The 17,459-nt window shown below is 41.2% G+C and overlaps 1 protein-coding gene across 1 annotated transcript; it reads left to right on the top strand.

Annotated features, from left to right (window-relative positions):
* Positions 1–3,789: 3,789 nt before the first annotated feature.
* ddx17 (DEAD-box helicase 17) lies at positions 3,790–15,345 on the top strand. Its single transcript, XM_079629320.1, has 14 exons — positions 3,790–4,037; positions 4,128–4,187; positions 4,385–4,541; positions 4,735–4,831; positions 6,163–6,296; positions 6,399–6,464; positions 6,630–6,771; positions 8,839–8,999; positions 9,219–9,391; positions 9,523–9,633; positions 9,711–9,772; positions 9,869–9,928; positions 14,109–14,342; positions 14,504–15,345. The coding sequence occupies exons 2-14, from the start codon at positions 4,138–4,140 to the stop codon at positions 15,025–15,027; spliced, it is 1,971 nt and encodes a 656-aa protein (XP_079485446.1). The 5' UTR covers positions 3,790–4,037; positions 4,128–4,137; the 3' UTR covers positions 15,028–15,345.
* Positions 15,346–17,459: the final 2,114 nt, after the last annotated feature.

Below are 17,459 nucleotides of genomic sequence, written 5' to 3'. Positions count from 1 at the left end.
AGTACAACATATGGAATGTCACTGAGGTGGCTCCAGCCTATAACAGGGGGAGACTCAACCGGTCAGCGACACGGGCTCACAAGCTAGAAGACTTTCGGGGATCTTCTCAGTGAGAAGAACACCACTCAACGAACAGGTTCCACTTCAGGGCGTAAGCATGCCTCATCTTTAGAGGGTGCTATCGCAGAAGTGATGGTGTTTACGACATGTTTGTGGTAGAAGACCAAGAACCTCCGCTTGTTTGGAACCAGACATGGATTTCCCAGAGGTCTGGATGCGGGTGCCAATGGTGCCCCGTCCCTGAGATGTCTCAGATGAATGGTCAGGAAGGTGGCTGTCAAAGGAGCATAAATTTAAGAGAAATAAGTCTGGTTGGGCCATATACCTGCTCCTTCTCCTCCCAAACTTAGCACAGTGCTGTGCAAGAAGGCTCACTGGGGTTTTAAACGCATTTCTGCGATGGCCCCGGGGCCAGCTGTGTGCCCGTGTCTCTGTACCGAGGGTTCTGCTTGAAACCCTAGGCAATTGATACCAATGCAGTCCCCCCAGGCCCGCCCAGACCCCCTTTACTGCATGCCCGTTGTACGTGGCCCCTCAGAAGGTGTTGGTGGACACTTGGAGACACCGTGGAGCGGCTGGCCCGAAGAAACAAAAGGTCTGATCACGGGCTGAGGGTTTGGCGGCAGGCCGTGTGATTGTCACACGGAGCGTGCCGCTCTGCTACGGCCACCTCGGGACTCGGCCATGAAGCCAGTGCTGAAGCAGTTTTCATATGGAGGAAGCCGTTCTATTGGGGCTGCGTCTGCCATATGAAAAGCCTCTGAAAAAGTTTCTCACTTCTGTATCTGTACGTTCACACCGCCGCCGGCGAGAGCGGCAAAATTCGCTCTCGCCGCCCTGCCATCGACGCCGTGAGATTCGGGGACTCTCTGGCGCTCTGACGTAGATTTTAGAATGCGTGATTTTTTTCCAACTTTATTTAAAGGAGCCGCAAAGCAAATAAGAACTGAACATAAATCAGTATCATATTTTGTGCATACTGGCTACACGTAGGGTATAAGTTAACCTATTAAAATCTTTTAAATGTGAAAGTAACAAAACACCAACAATTTCAGACACCTTTTTCCATTTGTCGTTCTTTTTATTAATGTATGTAAACAGGGACACGTCGTACAATAACGGGAAACCCGCAACAGAAATAATTAACTTTTCCTCCATTTTGCTTAGGAACTAATGTGGTCGGAACCAAAGTTTACAGGATTGTGTTCTCTGGTATCCTCTCAGGCGGAGGAATTCTACATTCCGATTGGTTGCCGATGGTTGCCGCCGAACCGCGTCATAGCTTATTACCATAAAGTTGGCAAATTTCAACTCTTCTCGCCACTCTCGCCGTCCAAGACGCGCCGCGCCGCGCCGCCCTCGCCGGAGCTCGCCGCCGGCTCTCATTGAAAATTAATGGCTTCCGGCCAATTTGACGCTCTCGCCGCCAGTTGTGTGAACGTACAGTTAAGCACCGACCGGACACGTTCCTCTTGAGAGATGTGTTGAACCGAGTCCATCTCCATACCGGAAAAAGAGATCCTCAGCCCGTGGGCAAGTCTACTCCTTTCCCAGTTGACCTGAAGACCCAACTGGCTGTGGAGCACTCGAAGGGTAAGACTTTGTATTGACTTTGAATCCTCGATTGCAAAAAGCACAGGTACAGTCTGCGTTGTGGAAGGATAAAGATCTGAAGTACTTCCGGTTGAATGCTGCAGACCAATCTTAGGGACGGAGCATTCGAAAATGCGTTTCTGCGTTAGCAACTTGAATGGAGGCTTAAAAAGGGGCCCGTTTCCCGACTCGCAGGTCCAAGATAGGCCGTAACACACTACCTTTCTTGGGTACAGTAAAGTACGGGCTATGATTGCACAGGGGAATGATTGCAGCAACACTGACAGGAATGGCGCAGCCTGTACCAGTGAAGCAATCACGCTGTAGAACCACCAGCACCGGGAGAGACTTCCAGAAGAAGCTCCGACACGCAAATGCATCCGTGTTGCTCTTTTAGGAAATGAAAAACTCTTAGCAGTGTCGGAGCACACAGGAGAATGCTTGCGGCAACACTGACAGCAGGAATGGTGCAGCCTGTACCAGTGAAGCAATCGCCCTGTAGAACCACCAGCACTGGGAGAAACTTCCAGAAGAAGCTCCGACACACCCGCTCGTTGAATGAATCAACACTCTTCAGAGACACCGTCATGAAGACCAATCGGCTCCGAAGCGAAAGACAAGTGGTGCATGCATCCACTTCCGTATTTATACTCGCGCTGCGGGGCGTGCTATTTTTTTCCCCCCAGGATGGTAGGGGAAGGTACTGCCTTTTTCGCCTCTGATTGGCTACTAGGGCTCTCCTCCGATTGGTTATTTGATTTGGCCGTGAAACGTCATCTCATGTTCATGGCAGGCTGTCGGCTAGTCTATTCACACACACACACACACACACACACACACACAGACACAGACACAGACACAGACACAGACACAGACACAATCACTCACTCACTCACTCACTCACTCACTAACCCTTCTAGCCAATCAGAGGCGAAAAAGGCGGTACCTTCCCCTACCATCCTGGGAAAAAAAAATATCGCTTGCGGAGCGGAGCGTGGATGCAAAGCTCGCACGCCAACGTGTGCATTGGCGTTTTTTTCAATACTGGAAGATGACAGGAGATCCCATTCAGACGACTGAAAGGGAACCATACTTCAGGTGATTAATGAAAATTATTTTTGTAAATATATGATAATCTCTTCCTTACAGTGTTGTGAGACAAATTAGCCACAAATTAGTAGAACACAGCTGTTAGTAAAACATATTAAATTGAGTTAAATAGCTATATTTTAATAATCATAAATAAAACACAATTTACCATAATTTATAATTCATTTAATTTTAAATATCATATAGTAGGCTATTTTCTATATAGGCCTATATTTAGGCCTATATTTATGTTTTAATTATTATTAAGCAAATAAAGCAGAAGTAAGAAAGCTGGAAACTGCATATTTCGTATAAACTCGCGCGCTCTGTCCTCTCCGCGGTGTAATTCGTGCTTCAGCAAGTGTACATCGGGTGCATTGTTGATATAAACCACGTAGGGAATTAAGTTTTTATTTTATTTTTTTTGAAGCCCAGTTTTTTATATGTTATTTTTTTTATTATTAAATTTTAATAAGAACAAAACATACTTTACATACAAGAGTACATATTAATTAAATATGTCAAGGGTAAAAACAAAATAATAATAAGTAATAGAAAAAAGGCATTTTACATAAAAAAAACTTATGCTGTCTAACAATTCTGTAGTTTTTCTAGCTTTTAAGTTTTTACTTTTAGATATTGTTTCTAAATATATTTAACATCAATTTTAAAATGTTCAAAATTTCGTAGGGAATGAAGTTGTTCATTCAGTATTCGGACACCACTTCAAAATGGCCGACACCCTATATAGGGCACTATTTAGTGGATAGGGAACGGTTTCGGACACAGCAACAGTACAGTCCTATCTTTTGTTGTGACTGCTATAAAACAGGTTTGAAATTATTTTATATTAATCTAAACTAAGAAATTCGTTCGTCCAGTCATCCAACGCGCAATTAATTTAGATAAAGCCTCCTTTAGATATTCAAATCCGTTAGGTTCACCAACCATTGTTTTTACGCACCTACGCGAATTCATCGTCATACTACGCAGTTTTCTTTGCGTTGTGTGTGTACTTTCGATACATCCCTACGCACAAAGTTCTACGACATTAAACGGGGCGGGTCCAGTTGCTTAGTGGCAGACGACATTTTACTGAACCGAGTGTACGCCCGATGTTGTTTGTCTAACTCAAAGCTGGTGTATTTTTCGCTGCTGTGTTGTTTGTAAAAGTCTGTTTTCATGCTGTAAGGAGATACTTGCAGATTTTACATACTAACCTTGTCTTAAACACCCTCATTAAACATATTACATATCTACCGCTTATCAGAAAAAAATACATTTCTACAAACCAGGTAACGTTAACGTTAACGTTAGGACCAGCCTTACTTCGTTTTGTTAGGAGGAAAAGGTGATTATTCTGCTGGGGTTTTACTTTACTGTAGGGTAAAGGAAATGAGGGGAAGTAACTCGTATGGAGACAGAGATCGAGGACGGGACAGAGGGTGAGCTATTATATTTAATTGATGTTTGTTTATTTGTGTGTATTAAAACATTTAATAATATCAGTTTAATTGGATATTAGGTCATTCATATTTTGGTTTCAGGTAACAGATTTAGCTACTGGTCCATACAGTATCTCAAACAGTGCTCATAACTGCCAGGAAAAGGATTCAAAGTTAAAGAAATGTATCTCTCACAGGCCTCGCTTTGGATCAAGTCGAGTTGTCCAACCTCCACCTAAGAAGTTTGGGAATCCAGGAGATCGGCTGAGGAAGAAGAAATGGGACCTGGACCAGCTGCCCAAATTTGAGAAGAACTTTTACAGCGAACACCCAGAGGTTCAGCACATGAGTCAGGTAATAAATAACCTAATAAAAAAATAATAAGAAAAAGGAAAAAAGTGGAGTCTGAAATGGGTTTCCGTACATATCAATTTATTTACAGCAAAAACCTTATTGACAATGTTATTTTGGTAAATCAATATAGTGAACTTTAGAATATAGTCTGGTCTACCGTTTTTGCTTTTATTTATATTTGTATATTTAATAGTATGATGTTGAAGAATATCGCAAGAGAAAAGAGATCACCGTCAGAGGCTCCGGCTGTCCAAAGGCTGTCACCAACTTCCATCAAGCTCAGTTCCCTCGTGAGTTTATTTCACATGAGTGTGTTGAAAAAGTTTTTTTTTTTTTCCTTCATCACACTTACTAATATAATTTCTTCTTGTATTATTTTCTGCTAGTGATGGGTCGTTCATTAACAATTCATTAATTTTGAACAAATCTTTTATACGACTCTGGAATAATGAGTTGTCTTATTCATTTTTTGTTTGCTGTGCATGCACAACAGCAAAACATCATTTTGGTTGTTTGTAACTAACTGGAAAACTACATAGGCTCTGTACAGGAAACAGAGGGTCAGGAAAAAAAAGGTGATTACACTAGTCTTCATTCATTTACTATATTTAACATACAGGTGAAACTCGAATAATTAGAATATCGTGCAAAAGTTCATTTATTTCAGTCAGCAGCCATATCACCATGTAGCCCAAGACTGGTTTCCCACTGAAGCTTAGCAGGGTTAGCCTGGTTAGTACCTGGATGGGAGACCTCCTGAGAAAATCAGGTTGCTGCTGGAAGAGGTGTTAGTGAGGCCAGCAGGTCTGTGATATGTGTGGGTCCTAAAGCCCCAGTAGAGTGACGGGGACACGGTTTTAAAGAGCACCGTCCTTCGGATGAGATGTAAAACCAAGGTCCTGAGTCTCTGTGGTCATTAAAAATCCCATGGCATTTCTCGTAAAGAGTAGGGGTGTAACGATGTCCTTGCCACATTCCACCCATTGGCTCTTACCAATCATAGCCTCCTAATAATCCCCATTCACTGAATTGGCTCTATCACTCTCTCTCCTCTCTCCACCTATAGCTGGTGTGTGGTGAGGTCACTGGCGCCGTTGTACTGTGGCTGCCATCGCATCATCCAAGTGGATGCTTCACACTGGTGGTGGTGGTTGAAGAGAGATCCCCTGATATGATTGTAAAGCGCTTTGGGTGTACAGTAGTACATATGAAAGCGCTGTATAAATGCCTCCATTCATTCATTCATTCCATTCAACTTAAAAGGTGAAACTATTAAATGATATAGACTCATTACATGCAAAGTGAGACCTTTTCACAATATTCTAATTTTGAAATTGGGGTTTTCATAAGCTGTAAGCCATAATCATAATTTTTTTTTTTTTCGAGTTTCACCTGTATTTGTGCTCCTACTAGTCTAAATTAAGATTTGGGTTTAACCGCATTTGGCCAAATTTGAGTCTGAACTTGTGACTCCCCCCTCCCCCCATCGCTTCCTAATTCCTAACTAAATTGCTTTGTCATTTTGTTCAGTTATGTTAAAACATCTCTTTGAAATATTCTGGTCTTGTAGAGCAGTGGTTGCGTATAAGGATATTGAATATTGTTTCTATGTCTTTTAAAGAATATGTGATGGAAGGGCTGCTGCAGCAGAACTTTAAGGAGCCCACTGCTATCCAGGCTCAAGGTTTTCCTTTGGCTCTCAGTGGCAGGGACATGGTGGGCATCGCACAGACTGGCTCTGGGAAAACACTGGCTGTAAGAGACCTTCATCTACAACCAACAGCCAGCGAAAAACACACATACTTGAATACCCATTCCAAGTATACTCATGTTTACTTATTTCAATGTTTTCCACAGTATCTGTTGCCTGCCATAGTGCACATTAACCATCAGCCATACCCAGAGAGAGGGGATGGCCCCATCGTAAGTTGCCATACAACTTTTACCACAATAAGTAGAATTAGGCACTGATTTAGTATCAGAATGGTGTACTGTTGTTGATTCACACTACGATGATCAAAATGAATCCATAGTGCTTTGTTTGTACATTCTTCAATCCTGCTGTTTCCTGTTTTCTGTTCTGTTTAGTGTCTTGTGTTGGCACCCACACGTGAATTAGCCCAGCAGGTGCAGCAAGTGGCTTATGACTATGGCAAATCATCCCGAATCAAGAGTACCTGTGTTTATGGTGGAGCCCCTAAAGGTCCACAGATCAGAGATTTAGAAAGAGGTTTGGACACTGACTAACATCTACAACACACAAACAAAATTTGATGTAAAAAAATGACAACAAAAATTACCTATTGTTAATGCCTAAAATATAATCCTGATTATTCTGAGAATGTTTTATTATTAATTTAATTCCTATGAACCAAGCCTATCCGAAACACTGAAAGTGTGACATTAGTGAGCTCACTAATGTCATGAGCTGCATGTGTGTAAAAGAACACAGTGCCGTGCTTTACTCTTAAACATGTAGTGTTGTCAGGCTATAAATGTATGTAGTTAAATCGCAGCGTTTGCCAGTAATTATGACTTTATGGTGCCATTTATGTTTGAAAATGCTTATCGCATTTCTAGAGCTTTAAATGGTGTTCATCTTAAAATGAAAATTAAGTCATAAAAGTTCTATCATTAAATAATGCTTGATTATCATAGATTTTAAGTACATTTAGATTTTTAAAAAGCTGTGCCATTTTACAAAGATTAGCTGACTTGGTGGAATATTAAATAATAAAATAAATGTTTAAAAATAAATAAATAAATAATAATAATAATATATTTATTAGGGCTGTCAAAGTTAACGCGTTAATTAGGCGTTAACGCAACATCATATTAACGGCACTAATTATTTTAATGCGCGATTAACGCAGCGCGTATTTTCAGTTTGACCCGTGGCCCATCCCTAGTTGGAGAAATGGAGATACACAGTGTTGCCAACTTAGCGACATTGCAGAGCCCTTTAGCGATTTTTTTTCTCTTCAATAAAGCGCCCAAACCTTTAGTTTCTGAGAATCGCCGGTACTCTCCCAGCACGCGCGCAAGTAATGGGAACCTGGTATTTCTTTATTCTTTCTTCATGTGTCTAATAGACATGAACAAGTTCTTTGAAAAACATCTATGACCTTTGAAACATGTCTCGTCTTCATAATCTATGTTGACTATGGTTTCAATAATAAACATACATTTGCATAAAGCATCCATATTTATCCATTCCCATAATGATTAGAGTATTATACAAACTTGAAAAGTATTAATTTAAGGTACATTTAGAACAAATAAAAAATGTGCAATTAATCGCGAGTTAACTCATGGCAAGCATGCGATTAATCGTGATTACATTTTTTAATCGATTGACAGCCCTAATATTTATATATATATATATATATATATATATATATATATATATATATATATATATATATATATATATATATATCATCAGTCATATAGTCGAACTTTGTCCATTGGTCTTTTGTGCAGATCTACGTGACGTGTGCCTTGCCCAGAAAAAGCACATAAGTTGTGAGAAATCAAACAAAAACGCAACATGAAATACAATCTATAAATCCATTATGATTGTCATTAGAAGTTATCGTGTTCAGATCCGTCTGCTGTCATTCTGACTGTCATCACACAAATGGAGTTCCAGTCTGGAAATGTTTACACAGATTAAATACAGCGATACTTTTTGGGGATTTCTAGGCGTTGTATTTCATGTCGCGTATTTGTTAATCTTAATTTCTCACAACTTGTTTGTTATTTCTGGGCAAGATGGAGTGAACTACGGCGCTAACAGAGTCTCACGAATGCGCATGTCCTGAAGCCGTGGACAGAATTTTTTTTTAATCCAACCCTATCGTATTACCCTAGAACACTTGGAATATATGGTACGTGTCACATTCTGTTATACTTTTGCGTCATTTTTAAAAAGCTTGATGCTGGTCGTTATTCACTGCCATTATATGCCATTTTTCTCCTTTTGTAGTCCCCCAAAAAAGAAGGGCATACAGCATTAGAACACCACCAGGGTTAGTAAATGATGACTTAATTTTAGAGTGGACTATCCCTTTAAACAAGTTCATTGACAGTCGCTGATTGTTAACAGTTCAATGGAAGTTACTCCCATAAAGTCATGCAAAGCGTCATGGGGTGTAGAAAAAAAAGTTGGATTGAGCTGTGGTTTCTCAACCCTTTTCCTGGACTAGTGTAATAGTTACTGTGAATATTTTCTGATTAATTGAGCAGGAATAGTTAAGGGCTCTTCATTCAATAAACTTAGTTTGATCTCCTAAAGGTGTTGAAATCTGCATTGCCACACCTGGCCGTCTGATCGACTTCCTGGAGGTAGGAAAAACCAACCTGCGCCGTTGCACCTACCTGGTGCTAGATGAGGCTGATCGTATGTTGGACATGGGTTTTGAACCCCAAATCCGCAAAATTCTTGACCAAATTAGAGTAAGTTCTGTCCTTTTGTGAAACAGTCTCCAGTATTCACTTGAAACAGAATTTGACAGTTCATAGATGTTAACATTACACACACAGCAATGCTAGACTGAGAATCTTAATCAGCAGTTATGCACTCAAAAAATTGTCCTGGTCTGTGTTTAAGATTGCTACCCATAATCGCTTTCCTCTGAATGCATATCAAGCTCAATCTGTTCCTGTTTCCTTCAGCCTGACAGACAGACTCTCATGTGGAGTGCTACCTGGCCTAAAGAAGTGCGTCAGCTGGCTGAAGATTTCCTCCATGACTATGTCCAAATCAATATAGGAGCTCTAGAACTAAGCGCAAACCACAACATCCTGCAGATAGTGGATGTCTGCATGGAAAATGAAAAAGACAACAAGTGAGCTGAAGTATTGGATATGAAATTTATTAAGCTTTTATTATAGTCCTTGCGATTTGTGTTGGTCTACTTTCCTATTTGTCTGTATAAATCAAGATGAAAATGTTTCAAAGAAATGTTTGTGCTCAAAGGCTGATTCAGCTGATGGAGGAAATCATGGCTGAAAAGGAGAACAAAACCATCATCTTTGTCGAGACAAAGAAACGTTGTGATGAACTGACTCGCAGGATGCGAAGAGATGGGTGAGAGATCTTTATAATAAAGGTTTTTATAAAATCATATAGTATGCTGATGCAGTGTATGTTCTGTCTTCATCCAGGTGGCCTGCAATGTGTATTCATGGTGACAAAAGCCAACCAGAGAGGGACTGGGTACTATCAGGTGAATTTTTTTAAGCTTCACATTTTATTGAAGCAGACTGTCACATTTTTTCCTGACAGTTCTCACTTTCTTGTACTGTGTGTTATGTATTTCCAGAGTTCCGCAGTGGAAAAGCTCCAATTTTGATCGCTACTGACGTTGCTTCACGGGGTCTGGGTATGGTCTGATACTTGATACTCATTCAGAACCATTTTTTTTTTTGTCTAAAATTCTAAACGGAATGATTCTCTGATCGCCACTAAATAATGCAGATGATATATAGTCAACACTTTGACATGTACAACATTGACCCATACAGTCACATAATTGTGGAATGTTCAGTGACGTCTCAAACTTTGTGCCCATAGAGATGCACTGGTTAAGCAGATGTCATTCCTATTCACACAAACACAGGGCAGCAAACTGCACAATTTCTTTTGGAGGAATGTTATGTTTTGAAAGCAAAATCGCTTTCGTGAGACCCGAAAATAATAGGTTTAACCTCAAATACATGAAATCATAAAAATGTATTGAAATGTTTGCTAGAAACTTATTCTTTCATGAGAAATTCCCACTGAAGCATGTCCTCGGATATGTAATTGTTTGACCTTTTTCACACCTTAGGAGTTTGCATCCCTGCAAACAGCTAATCAAAGTGTTTTTTCAAGTAATTATGTTATGTCAGACAGACACCTAAATGTTGATCGATAAATAAGCGCACTAATGTCATATCTTGTCAATGCGCACAGCCAAGTCCCATGACCCTCAGAGTGTGTTCACACTTGTTGTTCAGTTCTTTTGGTCCGGGCCAAAAAAGAAAGTGATACATTTTTTGTTTTAATTGGACCAAACCGGTCAAGTGTGAACTTTTTTTTCAAATATATCAAGTGAAAAGTATTTGTATAATGCTTTTCACAGTACACATTGATTCAAAACTACAGAAAATAATGAAGATATTATAGACATGAAAATAAAATATGACAAATACATACATCATGCCTCACTCTGGGGGAATTTAGAGAAGTCAGTTCAGATTGACAACTATTTACAATGGCCATGCTATTCATTTTTTAAGAGAATTGAAGGTTTCCATCAATGTGTGACTTTTGGCAATGCAATGAAGTTAAGTAGAACTCAACTTCCTAAAAATGAACTGTGATCCACCACCTGATACTACAGATGGATAGTCGGTCAAGTAGGAATTCTCATCAACACAACCGTACAGATAATTGGCAACATCCAGTTATTTAATCTGTATCACTGTGAACGCCCCTTTGACTTTTTGTTCAGTTGATGAACAGAGAACAGTGTTTTGTGTAGGGTCTATTTCATTTTCCAAGATTTCATCTTGTGCATATAGTGGACCTTTATTTTTTTAACCGCTCAAATCACTTGCACATGCGCTGTTGTCTGCAGACAAGTCTCCACAGTTACAAAAATTGGGCTGCATGTAGACGGTGTGCACAGACATCTGCGGATTGTGCCAAATTGTCATATTGACTGCCCACAATATGAAGTGGAATGCGAAAAAAATGTGCTTTCAGATTAACAGTTGTCAGACTTTAGGAGGAGGATAGACATTAAGAACAGTTTTTAACCTAAATTTATATCTATAGTTTCAACGCCTAGAAATCAGTACCTAGAATTCTACTATTTGTTTAGGATTATTTTGGTTCAGACCTTAATGGCTTCTCTCTTTACAGTTGGAAAAACATCACATTTTGGGCTCTCTCTTTCTCTCTCTCTTGCATTCATATCTCCACCCCACCCTGTCCTTTCCTCTCTTATATATTTTGCTCAAAACAAGTGAAGGCTGGGAAGAAAATATATTTATTGACGCGTTGTCAAGTTCACATTTAATGGTAAAAAGGACTCTGGGCTGATGGTGACTGACGGGCGGGCTGCTTCGTCTGTTTCCAAATTCCACAAGCAAGCTGTTTCAAACATGATAAACTTGTGCTGTCTGTTTCTTGTTACTAATGTAAAAATCCTCGCACATGTGGGGCTCACCGGCTCGCTGTTGACCCTAGCACGGATCTAGGGGAGCTGCTATCCTTCCCTCCTCTTCCCTGGGTCCTAACGCCAGTCTCCTTCCTGAACAAATTGTGTACAATTGTCCTGTTATCTTGGAAGATGTTAATCCGTAGTCATGGTCAAAATAGAGTTGGTCAGAACTTTTTTTTTTTTTTTTTTTGGTGTGCAAAACCTCTTTCTGGAATCATGTCTGGGTGAACAATGACCTCACAAAGATATTAGAAATTGCTAATTTGTTTTGTCTGGGTATGTTTGGGTTATTCTAGAGAGTCTTACACTATTATTGTTCTTTTTCCCCTTCAGGATTTTTGACTTCCTAACTGCCAGCCCAGACATGCTGTGCTAATTTGACACAGTGGCCTCCCTCTACCATGTTACCAGACACTAGAACAGGGCTTGATATGGATAAACTCACTCAGCTGCGCCCCTATTTATCTAGAGTCTTATGGGCTAGCAGCATCAACTAGCTTACTTTTGTTTAGTTTTCTTCTTCTAAATCTGGATTGACCATTAAAAAAAAAAAAAAATCTCAAAAGGATACTATGGCCCCTCTGGGCTCTGTTAGATTCCAGGAAAGTCTGCCCCTAAGATAGATTTGGGGCTGAATGGCCCACAGAGTTCTAGAGAGAGGGAGAGAGAAAGTTAAGAGTGCTGGATACAGTCCGGTCCGGTTTGTGGAGGCCCTACAACCCAGCGAGAGAGAGAGAACTGGGGCAGAGCCGGTTCTGCTCCCGCCTGGCGTTGCTGGGGCAGGGCCGAGGGTGAAGGGGGGGCAGCTCAACGCGTGAGCCCGCATTAACCTCTTCCTCTTGGGCCGCTCCACGGGACCCAGGACTGATCCCAGCCAAGAGTAACCTAACCTAGGGTAAGTACCTGATCATGCCCTAGTCACTGCCCTGTTCATGAGAACTGTTTCCATAGTGTGGCAAATGTCCTTTAAGTTTGTTTGAATGGGTGTGGTAAGTGCCATGGTATATTAGGTCATTATTATACATGATTGTATTTCCATTTTAGCACGTTGCATTCTTTAGATATCTAAAATAGCATAAACTATCATTATAATTTTCCAAAAGGAGACTGTTTTATTTTAGGGTCAATAGCAGTGTTGTTAGAGCCCCTTTTAATCTGTAATAAGAAACAGACTTTTAAGATGTGTAAAAAAAAAAAAAAAAAAAAAAAAACACTTCAACTTATGTTTAATGACCTCCTGACATTTCTCCTCTTTAATATTACCTCAAGTATTGCTGGTTACAAATAGTCTTAAATATGAATCATATTGTTAATTTACATTAATCTTTAGTGTATTAAGTATTAATTACATGAACTATCAGATAAACCATTTATCTTTGGAATAGGTGAGTACTCAAAGCTAAGTTTTTATTTAATTATTTATTTTACTGTATAGCGTTGGTCTCCTTAAGGGCGGTTTCTCACTAGTCGACTGAAAACAGCAATTAAAAAACAAACAAACTCATACTATTCTGTTCAGTGCTTTCACACTAGCACTTTTTGGTGCGCACTCGGTTTTGTTTGACATCAGTGTTCAGTTTGTTTGGATGATGTGAACGCTGTTGACCATTGGAAATCAATTAAAAAATCAGCTAGTGAGACCCTGTCTTTAGGTTGAATAAAGACAGAGCTTTATCTGAATGATTAATATTATAGTGATGCACTGAAATTTCATCTTCTGAAATTCAGTTGTGGAGGGAAGAATTCATTGACTGAAACGGTGGCGTTTAATTAGCACTCCTCTGATTGCACGTTTTAAATTAATCCTGTGTTTATTTTGTGTACACAACGTGAATAAGCTATAACTTGGGCTGGGATGACAATGTAAATTTCAATTTTTTTAAAGATTTTAATTTTGATGGACTGCGATCATTTAGTTTTGAGCAAACCTTCACTAAACATTATTTGTAGTGCAAATACAATCCAATAATCACAGTAACATTTGTGCTTTGTTACTTTGATATGAAACTAAGTCTGAGCTTTCAAATTCTGTCAAGTTTGACAAAATTCAACAGTAAATGTCCTTTGAATGTGAACTAATTAAAAAAATATTTTTGGTGCATCACTAATTTTATATATATATATTTCATATACTAATTAACAGTCAAAAAATCTGTGCCAATTGTCTTGGTTTTATGATAGACAAACTTACTCCAAAGCCATGCCTGTAAAATCCATGAAGAGATCCCAAACACAGATGAGTGAATAATTCCAGTACGGCTGTCGCAGTAAACTAGGCAATGGCTATCCTTCTGTCTACCTCACTAATTTCTACCTTTTTTCTTCCTCTATAAATGACCTTGTCCCCATGAAGATGTGGAGGATGTAAAATTTGTTATCAACTATGACTATCCAAACTCTTCTGAGGATTATGTTCATCGCATTGGGCGCACAGCCCGTAGCACCAACAAAGGTACAGCCTACACCTTCTTCACACCTGGGAACCTTCGGCAGGCTCGTGATCTGGTCCGGGTTCTTGAGGAGGCTAGACAGGCCATCAACCCCAAACTACTGCAGCTGGTGGACACAGGCCGTGGGGGAGGTGGAGGTGAGAGTTTCAAGATGAGCTGCAGTTGGGCAGGCATATTTGAGTTTGTTTTATGTCTTTGAGAGTGTTGAATCTAGTTTGGCACCATTTAGTTCTTTTTCACATTTCAAATTGTCGTATCTCTAGCCTAATTTCTGGCCTCCCACTGGCTACTTCCATAGGTGGAAGGATGCGTTACCGTGGCAACAACTCAAGCTCAAATAATCCCAACATGATGTACCAAGATGAATGTGATCGGCGTATGAGCTCTGCATCTGGGGGGAACAAGGGCAGCCGCAGCAACAACTTTAGCCGCGATGGAAGGTCAGTTGGGAGCAGCCGTGGCGACCGTTTGTCCTCTTCTTCTTGCAGAGATCGCAGTAGGGATGGACGAAACAACTACAACTCAGGACCCTCCTACAACAGTGAAGGAGGTGACCAATACCAGAGCTATGGGGGTGGAGGAAGGGGGCAGTATGGCTCCAGACGGGGAGGCTCACATCCAGGTGGGGGAGCGGGAGGGCAAGATCAGGCTAGACCTCCCCAAGGTCTGTTTGGAGCGCCGCCTCCAACTCCTCCTCAGCCTGGGCCAGGTCCGCAACCACTCATGGCACAACAGTTCCCTCCTCCACCACAGCCTTTCATGGGTCCTGGCCCATACTCATTTGCCTCACCACCACCCCTTCCTCCCCCTCTGAGAAAGTAGCATCCAGAGGCATTGCTGTCTTTTTGTAATAGTAACCTGCCCTGCTACCAGTTGGAACATTTGAATATAGCTGTGTAATATGGTGTGCTCCTTTCTGTTGTGTTGTCATAGAAAATAATGGCTTTGCATTTAATTAAGCCAGTGGTCTGCTACGAGGCATCTTTAGTTTGTCATAGTTTAGTTTTTATCTACTTTTTTAATGTGTATCTTCCTAAATGCATATTTTGATTACAGGTGGTCAGTACTTATTCATGATGACTACTGGTGTTTTTAAAGCGGTGTAATTTGTTTTATTAAAGATACTTAATTGATTTCTTACCGGTAATTTAGTTTTTCTTAGTTTTGTTAACTTTTAGCCATTTTGCTAACTTCAACCACACACCATGGAAAACCCTCCTGCCAATGTCTGCCAACTCAATGTCATCAACCTGCAAACATGCAGAATATGCAGATTCATGATCCGTGTATACTAAACGAATAGAGGGTGTAGACTAGAGTTACAATCAAGCTATTTTGAGGGATTAGAGAGTTTTTCACATGAAAAAACATTTAAAAATAAAATTTTGGTGATCAAAGATGAGTTAAGGTATAACATTTATTGACTAAAATTATTCAACTTATCCCCCAGAGTTAGATAAGTCCATACATACCTTTTTCATCTCCGTGCGTGCTATAAGTCTGTTTGACGCACCCACCGCTAGGCTAGCTTAGCACAAAGACTGGATGTAAATGGTTGCAGCTAGCATACTAATCCAAATAAGTGACAAAATAACGCAAACATTTTCCTATTTACATGTTGTGATTTGTATAGTCACAGAGTGTACAAAAAACAAAGTCACATGAGACACAGACATATTTTAACCGTATAAATACTGGGAACTATATTCTCTGAAGGCGAAGCACTGCTACTTGGGCGGAGTGATAACGTACTCGGTTACTAACGTAATCTCGGTTCTCTCTAGAAGAGGGAATGAGTACTGCGTCGAAAAACGCTACGGGAAAGATTTCTTTTCCGAGATTGAAGCCTAAAAATTAATCCTTAATTTTGTAAAATTTGTAAAACGTTTTTCTGTAGCATACAACCTTAGACGGAGCAATTCGCGCGCCTATTGGCTCCTATTGCTCCGCCAGAAAAGCACAGCCTATGCGAGGCCAGTGACGCTTGACCAATGACCTCCGCCGAAACGGGCGTGGTCTTGGCCTATAAATACGAGCATAGCTGTCTTCCACTCTGATTTTCGCCACTGAAGCGACGCAGCGTGGGCACGCACGGCCTGAGACGCAGTACTCGTTCCCTCTTCTAGAGAGAACCGAGGTTACGTTAGTAACCAAGTACGTTCTCTTACGTAGAGTTCTCTCTTACTGCGTCGAAAGACGCTACGGGAACCCCTGTAACACGCCGTGCGTGCTCTTGGACCGACACAGACACCCAAGGGCGCGCGCGCACTGGCATACAAGCGCCTACACCAAGAATGTATAGGGAGAGCGGCTAGAATTAGCATCATCCCTTCATAATAGTGCCCCTGAGGGCATAATAACATATATATATATGTAAATAAATAGATATATGAGGGGTCATAGCATGCTCATGGGACACATTGTCAGTGAGTGATGCTTAAAACATTGGAATGACCTGGGCCGCAGCGCGGGGCAGGAACACCATACATAGTCTTCTAGACCGAGAGCAGTTTAGCCTGCAACGCAGGAACCTCTAGGTTATAGAACCTTATAAATGTAGACAGGGAGGCCCAGCCTGCCGCCATACAGATATCTTGTAACGAGATCCCGCTATACCAAGCCCACGAAGAGGCCATGCCTCTCGTAGAATGTGCTCTGATGCCCAGAGGGCATTTCAAACCTCTAGATGCGTAGGCCAACGCAATGGCGTCCACCACCCACCGAGACAGACTCTGTTTCGTCGCGGCTCGCCCCTTAGAGCGTCTACTGAACGAAACGAAGAGCTGCTCCGTCTGTCGAAAAACAGCGGAGCGGGACACGTAAGCTCTTAATGCCCTGACCGGGCAAAGACAGGGAGCCGACAGGGAGATGACCTGAGCCATGAACGGTGTGTTGAGGGACTTGGGTACGTACCCATGCTTTGGTTTCAACACGACTACAGAGTCGTTAGGCCCGAACTCCATACAAGACGCTCTGACTGAGAGTGCTTGCAAATCCCCCACACGCTTCACTGAAGCAAGAGCCAAAAGAAACACGGTCTTGAAAGACAGGTGTTTCATGTCAACTGAGTGAATAGGCTCGAAAGGGGCCCCTTTCATAGCGTTCAACACCGTAGAAAGGTCCCAAACGGGGACTGAAGGAGGCCTTGGAGGATTTAACCTCCTGGCTCCTCTAAGGAAACGGACCACCAGGTCATTTCTGCCCAGTGAACGGCCAAGCGTTGGATTAACGAACGCTGCTATGGCTGCCACATA

Source organism: Phoxinus phoxinus (assembly GCF_949152265.1).
Source record: "Phoxinus phoxinus genome assembly, chromosome: 11".
NCBI classification, from domain to species: Eukaryota; Metazoa; Chordata; class Actinopteri; order Cypriniformes; family Leuciscidae; genus Phoxinus; species Phoxinus phoxinus.
This window is presented reverse-complemented; position numbering and strand designations above follow the sequence as displayed.